Genomic DNA, 13839 nt, shown 5'->3' with positions numbered 1-13839 from the left:
ATCGAGTAATTGTACTTTGAACCTATCTTGAGACTCTTTCATGCCCAGAGGGATTATCTAGACAAGCATCATCTTGTGTACTTTCCCCAAACCAAATCTCTCAAAATCATGAGACTACAGAAGAGGAAATGGCTCATTATAGCTCCACATCTCTGTATTTTGGCTAAGCCTACTTATCCCCCATAGAGCTTCAAGAAATTAAACACTTCATTTCCAGTGGTTCTAAAACTTTTTGACCTCAGGATATATTTGTACTCTTAAAATTTTTTCTAAATTTTAATTTAGAAATTAAAAATGATAAAAATTTAAAACACAAAAATGTATATACACACAACTCCATTACCATCAGATGGCCTCTGGAAAATTCCACATGAACAAAAGAAAGCAATAAATATCTTAGTATTATTATACAAAATAGTTTTGACTTCATAGACTTCCTGAAAGGGTCTCAGGAACCCACCAGGAGTCTTTTGTTTTTGTTTTTGTTTTTTTTTTGCAGTACTGGGGATCAAACTCAGGGCCTTGTGCTTGCAAGGCAAGCACTCTACCAGCTGAGCTATCTCCCCAGCCCCCATGAGGAGTCTTTAGACCATGTTTTAGAGCTGTCATTTTAATGAAAAGCAATAATACAGATATCTTGCCTTCCTTATCAAAGTATAGAGTTGTTAATACTGAATATTCAGTAAATTGTGTTAAAAGTTGTCATATGTAAGTAGAAAAAGCAGCAAGAAGAAATCAGTTTAGCAAATAACTAGTAGCAAAAAAATGCAAGAAGTTAGATAAAGGGAAACAAAAATACTAATACCACACTATATGAAATAATTTCAGACAGTAAGAACTCTTTGATTACTCAGATCAAGATTTGAAATTTTATAGCAATCTTAATAAGAATTTACATACCTGGAACTTCAGTTATCAAGAACTTTCCAAAATTCTAGGTGTTCACACTGTTCACCATAGGATATTAAAGAAAATTAAAGCTAGACTCTAAAGTTCCCTAGAACATATCCCACAATGGATTACCCATCAATAGATCATAAAAGCTCACTTGCTTGCTACTGCCAGGGAAACAAGTCAGGAAGCAAAAAGGAACTTAGTGGAGAGAAAGGCAAAATAGAGACAGAAGAAAATACATTTAGAAATAAAAATTTTTAAACTAATTTTTAAATAAGTTCAGAGAAAACTGAATATGTAATAGATGCCAAAATATTATAAGACAAGAATATAAAGGAAATATTTAGGAAAATTAAATGTGAATAAAGAGTAGAAGGTATTATGTAGCTAAGTCTATTAAAAACTAATAAAAAATGCTCAAACAAGAAAAAGATACAGAACATTTTTCTCAAAAAAGGATGAGAAGAGGTGTATAATTAATATTCTCAGAATAAAATTCCTTAAGAATCATAAAAGATTAGAAGTACAGACACACAAACACACACAATTCTAAGAATAATCAACTGATTAATCAACTGCACTAAAAGAAACAAACAACATTTACACACAAAAAAATTTAATGTAGAAAATTGATTGTGCTAAGAATCTTTAGACTTCATGACCAGAAAGGCTTTGATAAGATTCTTCACTGTAGACAACTTTTTAAGATATTAAAATATTCTTTTCTGAATATTTCAGTTAATAAAGTATAAAATATATTTCTGGAATGTATTATTTTCCATGGTGGTAACAGACTAGATAACCCCATGAAGTCATTCATTGGTTCTAAGCAATGTTTGTATTCTTAAGAAATTCTAGGCCTAATGTTAGACAGCTTTCCATTACTTCAACGAATAGATAATAAATTTGTTAAAAGAAAAGGTTTATTTTGGCTCATGGTTTTAGAGGTTTTAGTCCATGGTTGGTTGGCCTCAAGATACTCTGGGCCAGGCTGGGGATATAGCTCAGTTGGTAGAGCATTTGCCTCACAAGCACAAGGCCCTGGGTTCAATTCCCAGCACTGCAAAAAAAAAAAAAAATACTCTGGGCCTATGGTGAGGCAGCTTGTAGCACATTATGGTGGAATGGGTGGCACAACAAAGTTGTTCACCTCATGACCAGAACAAAGAAGAGAGGAAGCAGAAGGGCCTTGCTATTCCCCTGCAGGGTTCACACCAATGACTAGAAGGCATGCCATCAGGCCCACATCAATTTAGGGTAGCTAAAAACATAATTCTAGAAAATATATGGCACATATTTTTTTCACTCACCTGTATTTTTTAGCCAGATCATCCCTTTCTGCTTTCTGTTTGGCAAGTACATTATCCATAATCTCTTTTATCTCTAACATCTTTTTAATGTATTGTTCTGGAAACATGGTAATAAAATATAGAGTCAGTTAACTGAAGATAGCAAACAGTCACACTGAACTGGTCTTACTGTTAATTTTTTTTAAAAACCATTATTCCCTACCCACTTCCCTAATATTAACGGACCAGATATCTAAATCAAATTATTTAATAATGTAATTCTAAAGAAATTCCCTGAGGTATAGGTAAGAATACTGTGCCAATAATGAGCAGTCCAGTCTAAATTCTAATTCTGCTACTTCACTGAGAACCTAGATTAGTCAAGTGATAGTCATATGAGCTCTATGGTCAGCTCTTCTCTCTTCCTTCCTCCCTCCTTCCTTTCTTTTCAATAAAATGACAAATTTCTTTACATAAAAAAGTTACCTGGTATATTTTTCAAATGTTTGGATTTGACAAAGGTTATCTGCACACTACTTTTCAGGAGCACACCAGTTTCACAAAGCAAGCTATTCTCAACAACCCTAGAGCAGACCATGTATGGTAAAAACATGGCTAGAGACACACAGTATACAGAGGTAAGGACTGTCTGACATCAAGATAGTACTACTTTTACTACTTTTAGAACATCAAAGGATGTGCTTTTTTTTTTTTTTTTTTTTTGCGGTACTGGGGATCGAACTCGGGGCCTTGTGCTTGCAAGGCAAGCACTCTACCAGCTGAGCTATCTCCCCAGCCCCAGGATGTGCTTTCTTGAGAAAAAAAAAAAAAAAAAAGTCAGCTTATCTTTCAGATCAAGATGGGAAGCAACTTTATATTCTACTCTTTGTTAAAGAGACTACCAAAGATTCACAATTAGCCTGAAAGCATTAAGTCTAATGAAAGAAGAGAGTTCCTTATTTTTCCTTTATATCCTTCAAGCACTTCATTTTTCTTCAAAATTTCAAAGATTATTTTGCTAATTAACTTTCAAGTTTGCTTAATGATCATTGACGCATAGTATGTTGATCAGGACACAGACAGAAGGAAATTTCCTTATCTGTATTCTCAGGGCCTTTCTTTGTTCATTGGCCTCAGAAAACTCACAGTGATGGTGGAGAAAGTGAATGTGCTGTGAAGGGAATAAAAGGAACCAAAGGAAAAACATCCATCGAAGCATTACTTGTAATGTCCAGACTGATAACAAATTCAAAGTGGAGAATAATTATTAGTAAATAAATATGAAAATAATTATTAGTCAATAATGGCACTGCCACATGGGAAACCATATAGCCTTTTAGATTAGATTTATGAGGAGTTTTTAATAAGCTAGAAAGATTCTTTTTAATATTAAGTAAAAAATGAGGAAACAAAATTGTCTGCAATATGGTCACAGCTATGTTAAAGAAAAAGGAAAAAACAGCAAAATATAGCTATCTTTGGGTGGTAAGATTATGAATGATTTTTTATTTCTGCTTTTCTACTTTTACATTTTCTATTTATTTTTAAAATTTACACATAAAATAGTACATATTTATGAGATAATGTTATGTTTTGATACATGTGTACTATGTACAATGTTCAAATCAGGGTAAAGCTACCTATCTCCTCAAATATTTCTTTATGGTAAAAATTTTCAAAATTCTTTCTCCTTTTTTTTTTTTTTTAATTTGCAGATGGTCAACTTTCTTATCTGTAAAAGAAACTCAGCAAAGGAAGGTAGGTATTTTTTCTGTTAAAACTGTTTGCTTTGGGGGTCGGTGGGGTTTAGCTTAGTGGTGTAATGCTTGCTTAGCATTCTCAAGTTCCTGGATTCCATTACCTAGTATCACCAAAAAACAAAACAACCTCCCCCAAAACAAAACTTTTTAATATACAAAAGGTGTGCACCAGGGCTGGGCCTATAGCTCAGGAGCAGAGCACTTGCCTAGCATTTGTGAGTCACTGGGTTTGATCCTGTAGCATAAAAAAATAATAATAATTAAAAAAATAAAGGCATGCTGTCCATCTACAACTACAAAAAAATTTTTTTAAAAAGGAATGCACTAATATTGTAAAAAGTTTTTTTGAAACAATATAATGTTTACAAAGATGAAAGGTCAAAGTCCCTGTCTTCACCCCCCTGCTTCTCTTTTATTTTACACCCAAAAGAAAATTACTATTAATACTTTGAGGTGTGTGTCAGAAATTTACTTTACATTATTTATTTTTTAAAAATATGTATGCTATACATAATTGTACATTATAAATTCTTAAACATTAGAATCATGTTATTTCATTTCTGCAGTATTTAAAGAGCAAAATGTGACATATAAGGTTATTTTATTGATCTTACAAACTTACTATTAAGGATTTACATATAAATGTGGATTATGTACAAATCCAGATTCCTAAGTAGGAAATTAAAATGATTAAATGAATTCCTTTTATTTCTTTTAAGTCACACACTTTCATTTCACGTTTGCTTTGTTTCTTAAGGATTTTGCTCAATATTTTTGGGCCAATACACATTTTACCAGATGATATGAGGTTCATAGTTGGAATATGTTCCAGAATTTCCTTTTGCAAATCAAATGATTTGATTATGTATAGAGTCAGTGTCCCCAGAGTGGTTTCTATCTTCCTAATACTATCACAATGGATTAGTTTCATCATGTGATGCACACATTAAGAAAGGGGAAAAATGTATAGAATCATTAAGAATTTAGAGGGCTGGGGATATGGCTCAGTTGGTAGAGTGCTTGTCTCACAAGCACAAGGCCCTGGGTTCAATCCCCAGCACCGAAAAAAAAAAAAAAAAAAGAATTTAGACAAATTTAACAAATTTGATACTGCTTATTAAAAGATATTTAAATTACATATGTGCCCTGTCACACTGGGTTTTCTAAACTGCAGGCCAAAAAAATCTCAATAACCTAAAATATTCTATGCTTCTATAAGAAAGGGTATAAAGATATTTTGCATGTAACTTGATACTATGAGCCTATTTATCAGAGACATTAATCAATAGTATGTTAGAAAGAACCTAGAATTTATCCTAATATGTATAAGATTTTAATATACATTAATAAGGCATTACAAAACAATAAGAATGAGAGGAATTATTCAACACTGAAGGGTGGATAAACGGGGTAGCAATATGGGAAACGCCCTATTCTTATCCTTATATTACACATAGAACAGAGATTTCAGATGAATTATACATTAAAATGCTTAGAAAAAAATACAATATTTAAAATGGCAATATTTGATCTCCATTCATTTGAGGCACTAGAGCTATCAAAGTGAATGCAACAGTTCCATATGAAAAATTTCAAAGAAATATACAAAAATAAGATTCATGACTCTTGGATCTCTCACTCAAATCAAAGATACATAAAAAAATGTCAGAATGTATAGGGGGGTAAATTTGTAAAAATATTTCTTTAGAGAGATGTTGCTTTACAAATGGAATCTCCATACTGAGCAGTAAAAATAAGGGTTCCATCATCTTACCTCTCTCCTCACTTAAGGAGCAGAGAAACAAAAATAAAGGGATCGTGATGATTCAATATATTGGTTAGAAAAGAATACAATTAAATTATAAAATCTGGGGGGGATAAGAGGAAGAAAAGGTTCTAATTTTTGAAGTATTCAAAAATATAGCAAGAGAAAAAGGCTAATAGATTTTTACTACACAGAATTTGAAAATTTATGTATTAAAACACAAACTAGGGGCTAGAGTTGTGGCTCAGTAGTAGAGCGCTTGCCTGGCATGTGTGAGGCCCTGGGTTAGATCCTCAGCACCACATATAAATAAATAAATAAAAATCCAGTGACAACTAAAAAAAAAAAATATTAAAAAAAAAAAACAAAGCATAAACTAACACCCATAACAAATAACAAGTCAAATGACTGAAAAGTACTTGTAGAAGTTATGGTAGAAAAGAGGTTGATAATTTTATCATATAACCAGGCTCCAAGAGATGAATAAATAAAAATAGGAATAGTCACTTCACAAAATAATAAATACCAGTGAAAGAGTCCCACTGAAAATCAACAAGGCAAATAAAAATATGAGGCTTTTTTTTTTTAACTAAGCTAGTAAGTTTATTTAAAATAAAAATTCTAATACTACTAGAAGTATACACAAAAATGAAGGCTAAAGTGATGTTGGTGAAAGTGGAAATTAGTACATGATACTTTAGGAAATCAATCTGTCAATATAAATCAATAGATTTTTTAAAAATAGTTGCAGATGGAAATAACTGTATTTATTTTTATGTGGTGCTGAGGATTGAACCCAGTGCCTCACACATGCTACGCAAGTGCTCTACCACTAAGCCACAACTCCAGTTCAAGATTTTTAAATGCTTATATAATTTGGCCCAATAATTCCAATTCTGCTAATTTTTCCTAAGAAGATAATCATAAATCCAGAAAAAGTTACATGTTGTGGCATGATAGCAAAAACTGGAAATAATTTAAATGTTCAACAAAAGGGGAAATTTTAGTAAACTGTGAAACGTTTATTGAACAACATGATAACATTAACCACTAAAAATAATGGCTATAAGAAAAAAATGCAAAAATAGCACATCCAGCATGACCAAAGTAGTTTTTAATAGTTTTGTTGAGGTTTAAGCATAACTATATTCTTAGACCAAAAAAAAAAAAAAAAAAAAAAAGTCTGGAATAAATAATTTTGGCACATTCCCCCTCTCTGAAGTGTGTCTATATGCCTTCTATGATAAAACATTATAAACTTTAAAAATACTCTTACATGCATAAGGTATTAATAAATAGTAAATAAAATACATTATACAAATTTGGGAGTACGAATTATTTTATATTATTTTCCTCAAAACATAACATGTCCATGCATGAGGTTAGGATAAAAAGTATGATGGATATAATTTAAAAGGAAACTATTTTTTCTCAAAAGACTATACAACCATGAATTAGGGTAAAAACTGAACTAAAAGTTATATCCTGGTATATGAAAGACTGATGAGATACTTTAAATTAACTATTTTTAACTGACTTTTAAAATACAGATCTCAATCTATCAGCAGCTACTTTCAACCTTATAAATCTGCCTTAAAATTCGATCTATTAAGGGTTGCCATAGCTGGGTGAAGCTGAGGAGCCAATGAGTAGTATAATCTCATCTCTAGTCATTATCCTATGCTTTTTGTCATATGTTCATCTAAACATATCACAGTAGTAGCTTATTTCTGATTATGGTTCTGAATGTCTCTCAAATTACTCCCAGGATCATAAATAGAGAAATATCTTTGTTAACAATTATACAAACTACTGGTTTGTATCATTGACTTTTAATGATAATTCCACATATATGAAGAAGACTACTTTTTCAGCCTTTGTAAACTTTAAAATGTCCCTTAAGAAGAAGACGAGGTAGCAATGACCCTAGATTTCTGAAATAATCTTACTTAAGTAAGACACATATTTACCTGCATCTTCAGGGTTTCTTATTTCAAACGCTAATAAATTTTCCTGTCTTTCTTCTATATCTTGCAGAATAGCACTGATGGTCTCATGCTATCAGATAAAAATATTAGAAACTTTACTATAAGAGGGTAGATATGCTCTCCAACATGCCACTGACAAAAATACACAGTAAATAACATGCTGCTAAAAATGTTCATTTTTCTTTATGCTCATGTTTTGTGTAAGCTTAACTGTATAAATGTCACAGATTTGGGAAAAAAGGTAAACAATCTTCTGGAATGTGAGAGTACATACAAGGAGTCATAACTTCTCACCTTGTTAAAATTACAGGTATCTGATAGGAAAAAACAAACAAACAAACAAACCCAGCACATAAAATTTAAAGATCATATAAATGTGACCAGTCCACTTTAAGGCTTTATGACTATCATTGGGTAGCATTAAAAATCCCATAATCTTAGAAGTATAAAACATTGTTCTCTCAAAAACACATAAAGATATTCTACCCCTTCATGCCTTTGTCTGTACTCATCTTCCTTCCCTGAATGTCTTCAATTCACAATGCCCAGATTCCTCTCTTTCTTATGAGAATCCTAGAGTAGGCTCCAGAACCAGAATGCCTATGGGTGAATCCTGGCTCTATCTCTTCCTAACTGGGTGACTCCAACAATGAACTTAGCCATTTTGTGTTTGAAATGAGTAACACAGGTAAAATGCTAAAGAACAATGTCAGTACAAAGTAAGAGCTCAATAAATATTAGTTATTATATAAATATATATTCATTATTATTATATAAATTACATATATCATACATGAAACCTCTCACTAATGCATACTGATTTTTCTTTCCTCAGAATTATTTAAGAGTTTCAGAGCTATATAATTTAGCATTAATACGTATAATGTCATATACATTACATGTCCTCATCAAGATAATAAGGTCTTGTAGGCAGTAGCATAGTTTTTATATTTATATATGCTTTCCGCATAGCTGGGTACATAGTTGTTTCTCCATAAATGATGACTGATGGATTAACTCGTTTATCCTTTCATAAATTCTCATACATATTCATTTTTAAAATGTGTAGGTCATCAAAATCTTCTCAAGTATGTTGCTCTGAAATTTTTACTTTGGTGTTCACAAGGGATATAAAAAATGCACACAATAAACATAATAAAGTCATCTAATTATCTAGTAATCTTACTGTCACCATTTATTGAATGCATCAGAGTGAAACTACAAAATGCAAACATGCAAAACAAACAAACAGAAAGTCTAAGGTTCACCTCCTCATAGAATGAATGGCTTATGGATACACAAGAAAATTAAAGGTCTGAACTTAGACTCAGCCTCCACCTACAGGTTAGCATAAAGAAAATATCTTCTGGTGCCAACTTTCTTTTCTATCTTGTATGGAATGGGTCAAAACTTTTATTCAAGATAATATTTCATTTATGCTGCTACCTTGTTAGGAAGTTTGTGACTAGTAAACTTTATGATTTTGTCAAACTGGGAATATCCATCTTTATAAACTAGTGTATAATTTATTGAGTAATTGCCATGTTGTTTTTGCAAAATTCTAGCTTTATATGATGGATGTTCATAGCAAACTCTATCATTATAAACCATATGGGATCCAGGACGACTAAACAGGTTCCTTTCTCTTCTGTATCTGGGTTTCAGAATCTTGTCAATGTACTATATATCCTGGATACTTTTGAGAGTGAGTGAGTGAAGATTTACTATGACAGTGTCAGTGTCAGCGGGATAAGAAGTTGCTGAACACAAGCTAGGTCTAACGGACAACAACTAAGACAAAGTTCTCTATTCAATGCAGATAACTGAGAGTTAACTGTACAGCATATTTTCTTGGCTTATTCTGTTCAATTATTTCCTTATGACAAAAAACATTTTCAACAACCTGTGTGTCTTTAAAGTGGAAAGAGTGCTGCCAATAGCCAATGACTACATGGTACAAAAAATGGCATTTTCTAAGTTGAAGAATAAAAGAATTATAATTTTACTCACCACAGGAAGGCTTTCTCTTGTTTGCTCTTGGTGTGAAAGGGAAGATGGATCAACGTTTTTGTCGACATCACAAAAACACTGTTTATGTCTTTTTGACCGAGTAGCAGGAATTTTTACTTTAAAAAATAAAGTTAAAAATAGATAAGAATATGCAAAATGTAGTTTTGTTTTTATCAATTTTAATGGTAATAGGAATGGGAAAGATAATAATCTATAATAATTATAGTATCTTAATGTTAATTACGGTTTTAATGGCAAACACCTTCTATTTATCATCTTAATCTTCCTATGAACTTTTTCAGGTAGGTAATATGATATATTCATTTCACAGAAGAAGAGAGCAAGGCTTCAGAGAAGTTCAGGAAGTTGCCAAATGTCACACAGCTAGTACTGAAACCAGATGTTATCTGACTCCACATCTGTGCTTTTAACTATTATAACTATGGTTCATTGTTCTGTAAAGTTCTCTTGGACCTTCTCCCACTATGGATTCCCTTTCTTTACACTTCCATTTGCCCTCTATCCCTCATCCCTCTGGGGAAACCTAATGAACAAGTGTACATACAAAAAGCAATAGACATGTGGAAATAGACTTAGCACTATATAACAGAGTCTAAATAACTCAAGTACAAGATTTCTCTGGTATGCTGAGCTTAACTAAATCATGGGACCTGAACCTTAGGTATGGCTGTGGAGAGGAAGAGTGAAATGGCTGAGGACCTAAGAAAGGGTCTCACCCTACAGACTTGCTGTATGGTGGCAGGTAATAAAGAGAAAATTTTTTAGCAGTCTTGACCTTGAGCAACATGTGATCCATCTTGCTAGTAAAACATTACACAATGAACAGCCTTGGTCCTGACTAATCATGTATTGGTAATTTTTCCTCACTTGAAAATCAATAGTTGGTGAGGAAGGTGGTAGGCAAGGTTCAAGTGTGCAACGGGGGTTCTCATCCCCCATTCTCCCTCATTGTGAGGGCACAGGAAGCCTTTCTCTCTCTCTCTCTCTCTCTTTCTCTCTCTTTCTTCGAGTTTCTTATTCTGTGAGTCAAGGTTCAAACATGAGGGGAAATGAAAAACAACTTCCTCTCCTCAGCACTTTATAAAATGCAAACTATTTCTAAAAGATGGTTCATAAAATTTTTTCCCAGCTATATATTCCCTTATATAGACTTTTCACTGTAATATATGTTAAACACACATATAAGTATGATATTAGTATTCTAGTATAAGAACAGTTGAAAACTGACACGAATTCAACCAATGTATGATTACAAATTTTGAAGTAATAAAATCTTGGTTGCAAAGTCTTCAGTATAATGTTACCCTCTTCTAGTCCCACTATAAGTAAACTATCTACCTGGTTTCAGTTACACCTCTATCTCAAACCCAAAGGTAGGGAGATGAATGTTTGATCAATGAACAACATAGGTTTTAACATGTAACTCCAATTCAATAGAATTATATGATCTATAAATTAAACCAAACTTGAAAATGCTAATTTCTAAAAATAATGATTTTTAAAGAGTTTAATAAACCTAGGAAACATCTATCCCCAGTTATGGAATAACTTACATTACAAATGTAAAAATGTTATTTTTTAAGCAAGGATATCACCTATATAAAATAATAAGCAGTATTGTCATACATACCAGTGACTGTAGCATTACTCTCATCTCTATTACTGGCTTTAATAGCACCATAAGATTTTAGCAACTCTTCCATTTTATCATTATTGGCTTCATCCAAAGCAGTCTTCTGGTTTTGATCTTTTTGGTTAGGGTTTGCTCCATGTTGTAGTAGTATCTCAGCTGCCTACAAGGTAGTTTTTCAAAGTTTTACCTACATATATGTGCTTTAAGATACCACTACCAAGCACTAGAAATAATTCAAAAAAGATTTCAAACTCTGGTCAATAAAATTTTGATTAAATTTGATATAGCAATTGCAAACTGATCCACTGATTTGGTCTTATTGATTCTTATAAGAGAATCAAAAAGCATAATAGGAAAATACAAAATGCTGCCTTCCTTGTTTTAAGAAGTTGACATACGTATGTCCACTTCTAGATCAGTTCTGCCCAACAAACTTTCTATAATAAAGAAATGTTCTATATCAGCTCTGTTTAATAGAGTAGCTACTAGTCACATGTGGCTGCAGGATATGAAAGGTGGCTAATGTGATTAAAGAAGTGAATTTTAAGTTTTATTTAATTCAAATTTACATAGCAAAATTATCTCACAGCTACCTCACTAAATAGGTTTTGATGCTGTGCATATTTAGCCACTTGCATACAAATATGAAATCAAAATTAACAATGGTTGCAAATTAGATTAAGGTATAAGTCAATTAGCAGAAATTAGCTAGTAATCCCACTTGCATGAGGAAAACAAGTGACTCAAACTATTGAAAAATTTATGACCAGGAAAAGAGGTTCAGGATTTTGTTAAAATGAAGACATCTTATGTACTAATAGACTTTTATCTTTCTGTTCCTGTCCATGGGTGGAGAGGCAGAGAAAGGTAGGAGCAAATGAGTAAGTAGAAATGACTAAAGATAGTCCTTATTTGTTGTGTCTGGCTAGAGGTAACACAGCATAAAGGGAAACATCCTTGTTTTAAAATCAAACATATAAAACTCCTGCCACTTACTACCTATGTCCTTGGGCAAGTTGCTTAAAATCTCTGAATCTCATTTTTTATCACCTATGAGGATTAAATGTGAGCCCTTGTAAAGTATCTGGCACATAGTGGGTGGGATCTTAATAAAACTAGTTCTCTAAAACCCCATTTTTTCCTATAGAGAGGTGAAAAGACTACGTGTGGTAAAGACAGGTCCCCTGCAAAGACCTCTGATTAGATATGCACATATGCACCTTAATGAAGCTTAAATAGAGGTGTGGAAGGGAAATTTACTTACTTATTTTTAAAAGATAGGGTCAGCAATACCTCAATCCAGTAGTTTCTAAGCCTGACTCTTCAATAAAGTAAATTGTGGAATTATTTAAAAATACAGATTTCTCAGACCATTCCCAGAGATTAATTTAGCAAATTAGAAATCCAGGTCTTAATCTGCAGAAATTTATTTACAGCACTAAATGGAAGAGGGGGAGTTTGTTTTCAGAAAAGGAAGCTTGTCTAGACTCTTTTAAAAACTTAGGCCATATTAATAATAACTATTCTGCCAATGTGTTAGGAAGAAGGCTTCTCTAGGCCCTGCCTTTAATATATTAACATGGATTCATCTAATAATTAGTTTGGAAGACACAAAAAACTCAGTTCAGAGAGATGGAGACCCTAAACAGCTGTTTTTCAGTAATACTTACTAATAGGAAAAAGTTTGGAACAATAGGGCAGCAAGGTACTAAATAGGAAATGCTAAAGGTATAGTCAGGAGAGTTCTAGGTAATATGATAGGGAAGGCCTAAGGGCCAAAAAGCTTAGCAAAGGTTAGGTGATCGAGAAATAGGCCCTCACCTGTTAAAAAAAAAAAGACAATCAGCCTTCCTGGAGTGATCACTACCACAATCATGACTGAAAACATTTCAGGAGCCCCAAAAATCTTTGCTGTAGTCAATTCTTCCTAAGACCCTTTGGCCCCAGGCAACCTGTGATCTACTTCTATCATTTTAAATTTTGCATTTGCAGAATTCCTTATGAATGCAATCATACAGTGTCTGGTCTCTGACTTAGCATGCTTTTGAGATTCACCCATATTGATATGTGAATCAATAATTAGTTCCTTTTAACAATTTAATTATTCATTTATAATTGACAGACATTGGCAGATCACTTCCAGTTTGTTTATTATAAAGAAAGCTCCTATGCACATTCTGGTGCAAGTATTTGTGTTGCCAAAAAGTTTTCATTCTCTTAGGTAAATACCTAGGAGTGGACCAATTATTTACATAATAAATGTGTATTTTCTTTGTGATGCTTTGGATCCAACCCAGGGCCTAACACAAGCCAGGCAAGTCCTCTACCATTGAATGACACCCCTAGTCATTCAAGTGTAAGTATATTTATAATGTAATTAAAATGTGCCAAATTGTTTTCCCAAGTATACCACTTTGTACTTTTACCAGTACTCTGTGAGACTTAATAACTCTTTGTTATTTGGTATTGTGACTCATTT

The 13839-nt window shown here is 32.7% G+C and overlaps 1 protein-coding gene across 1 annotated transcript in view; it reads right to left on the bottom strand.

The window, feature by feature from the left end:
• Ankrd31 (ankyrin repeat domain 31) overlaps positions 1–13839 on the bottom strand; it is a 150467-nt gene that overhangs the window by 23852 nt on the left and 112776 nt on the right. Inside the window, exons 17-20 of the mRNA XM_047554743.1 lie at positions 11358–11520; positions 9707–9822; positions 7679–7766; positions 2205–2301 (exon numbers count right to left, since the gene is read on the bottom strand). Of these exons, the coding sequence (XP_047410699.1) occupies positions 2205–2301; positions 7679–7766; positions 9707–9822; positions 11358–11520 (464 nt within the window). The remainder of the gene's footprint in view (positions 1–2204; positions 2302–7678; positions 7767–9706; positions 9823–11357; positions 11521–13839) is intronic.

Source organism: Sciurus carolinensis, chromosome 6, assembly GCF_902686445.1.
Source record: "Sciurus carolinensis chromosome 6, mSciCar1.2, whole genome shotgun sequence".
NCBI lineage: Eukaryota > Metazoa > Chordata > Mammalia > Rodentia > Sciuridae > Sciurus > Sciurus carolinensis.
Note: the sequence above shows the minus strand (reverse complement) of the source record. Positions and strands in the feature narration are given on the sequence as shown.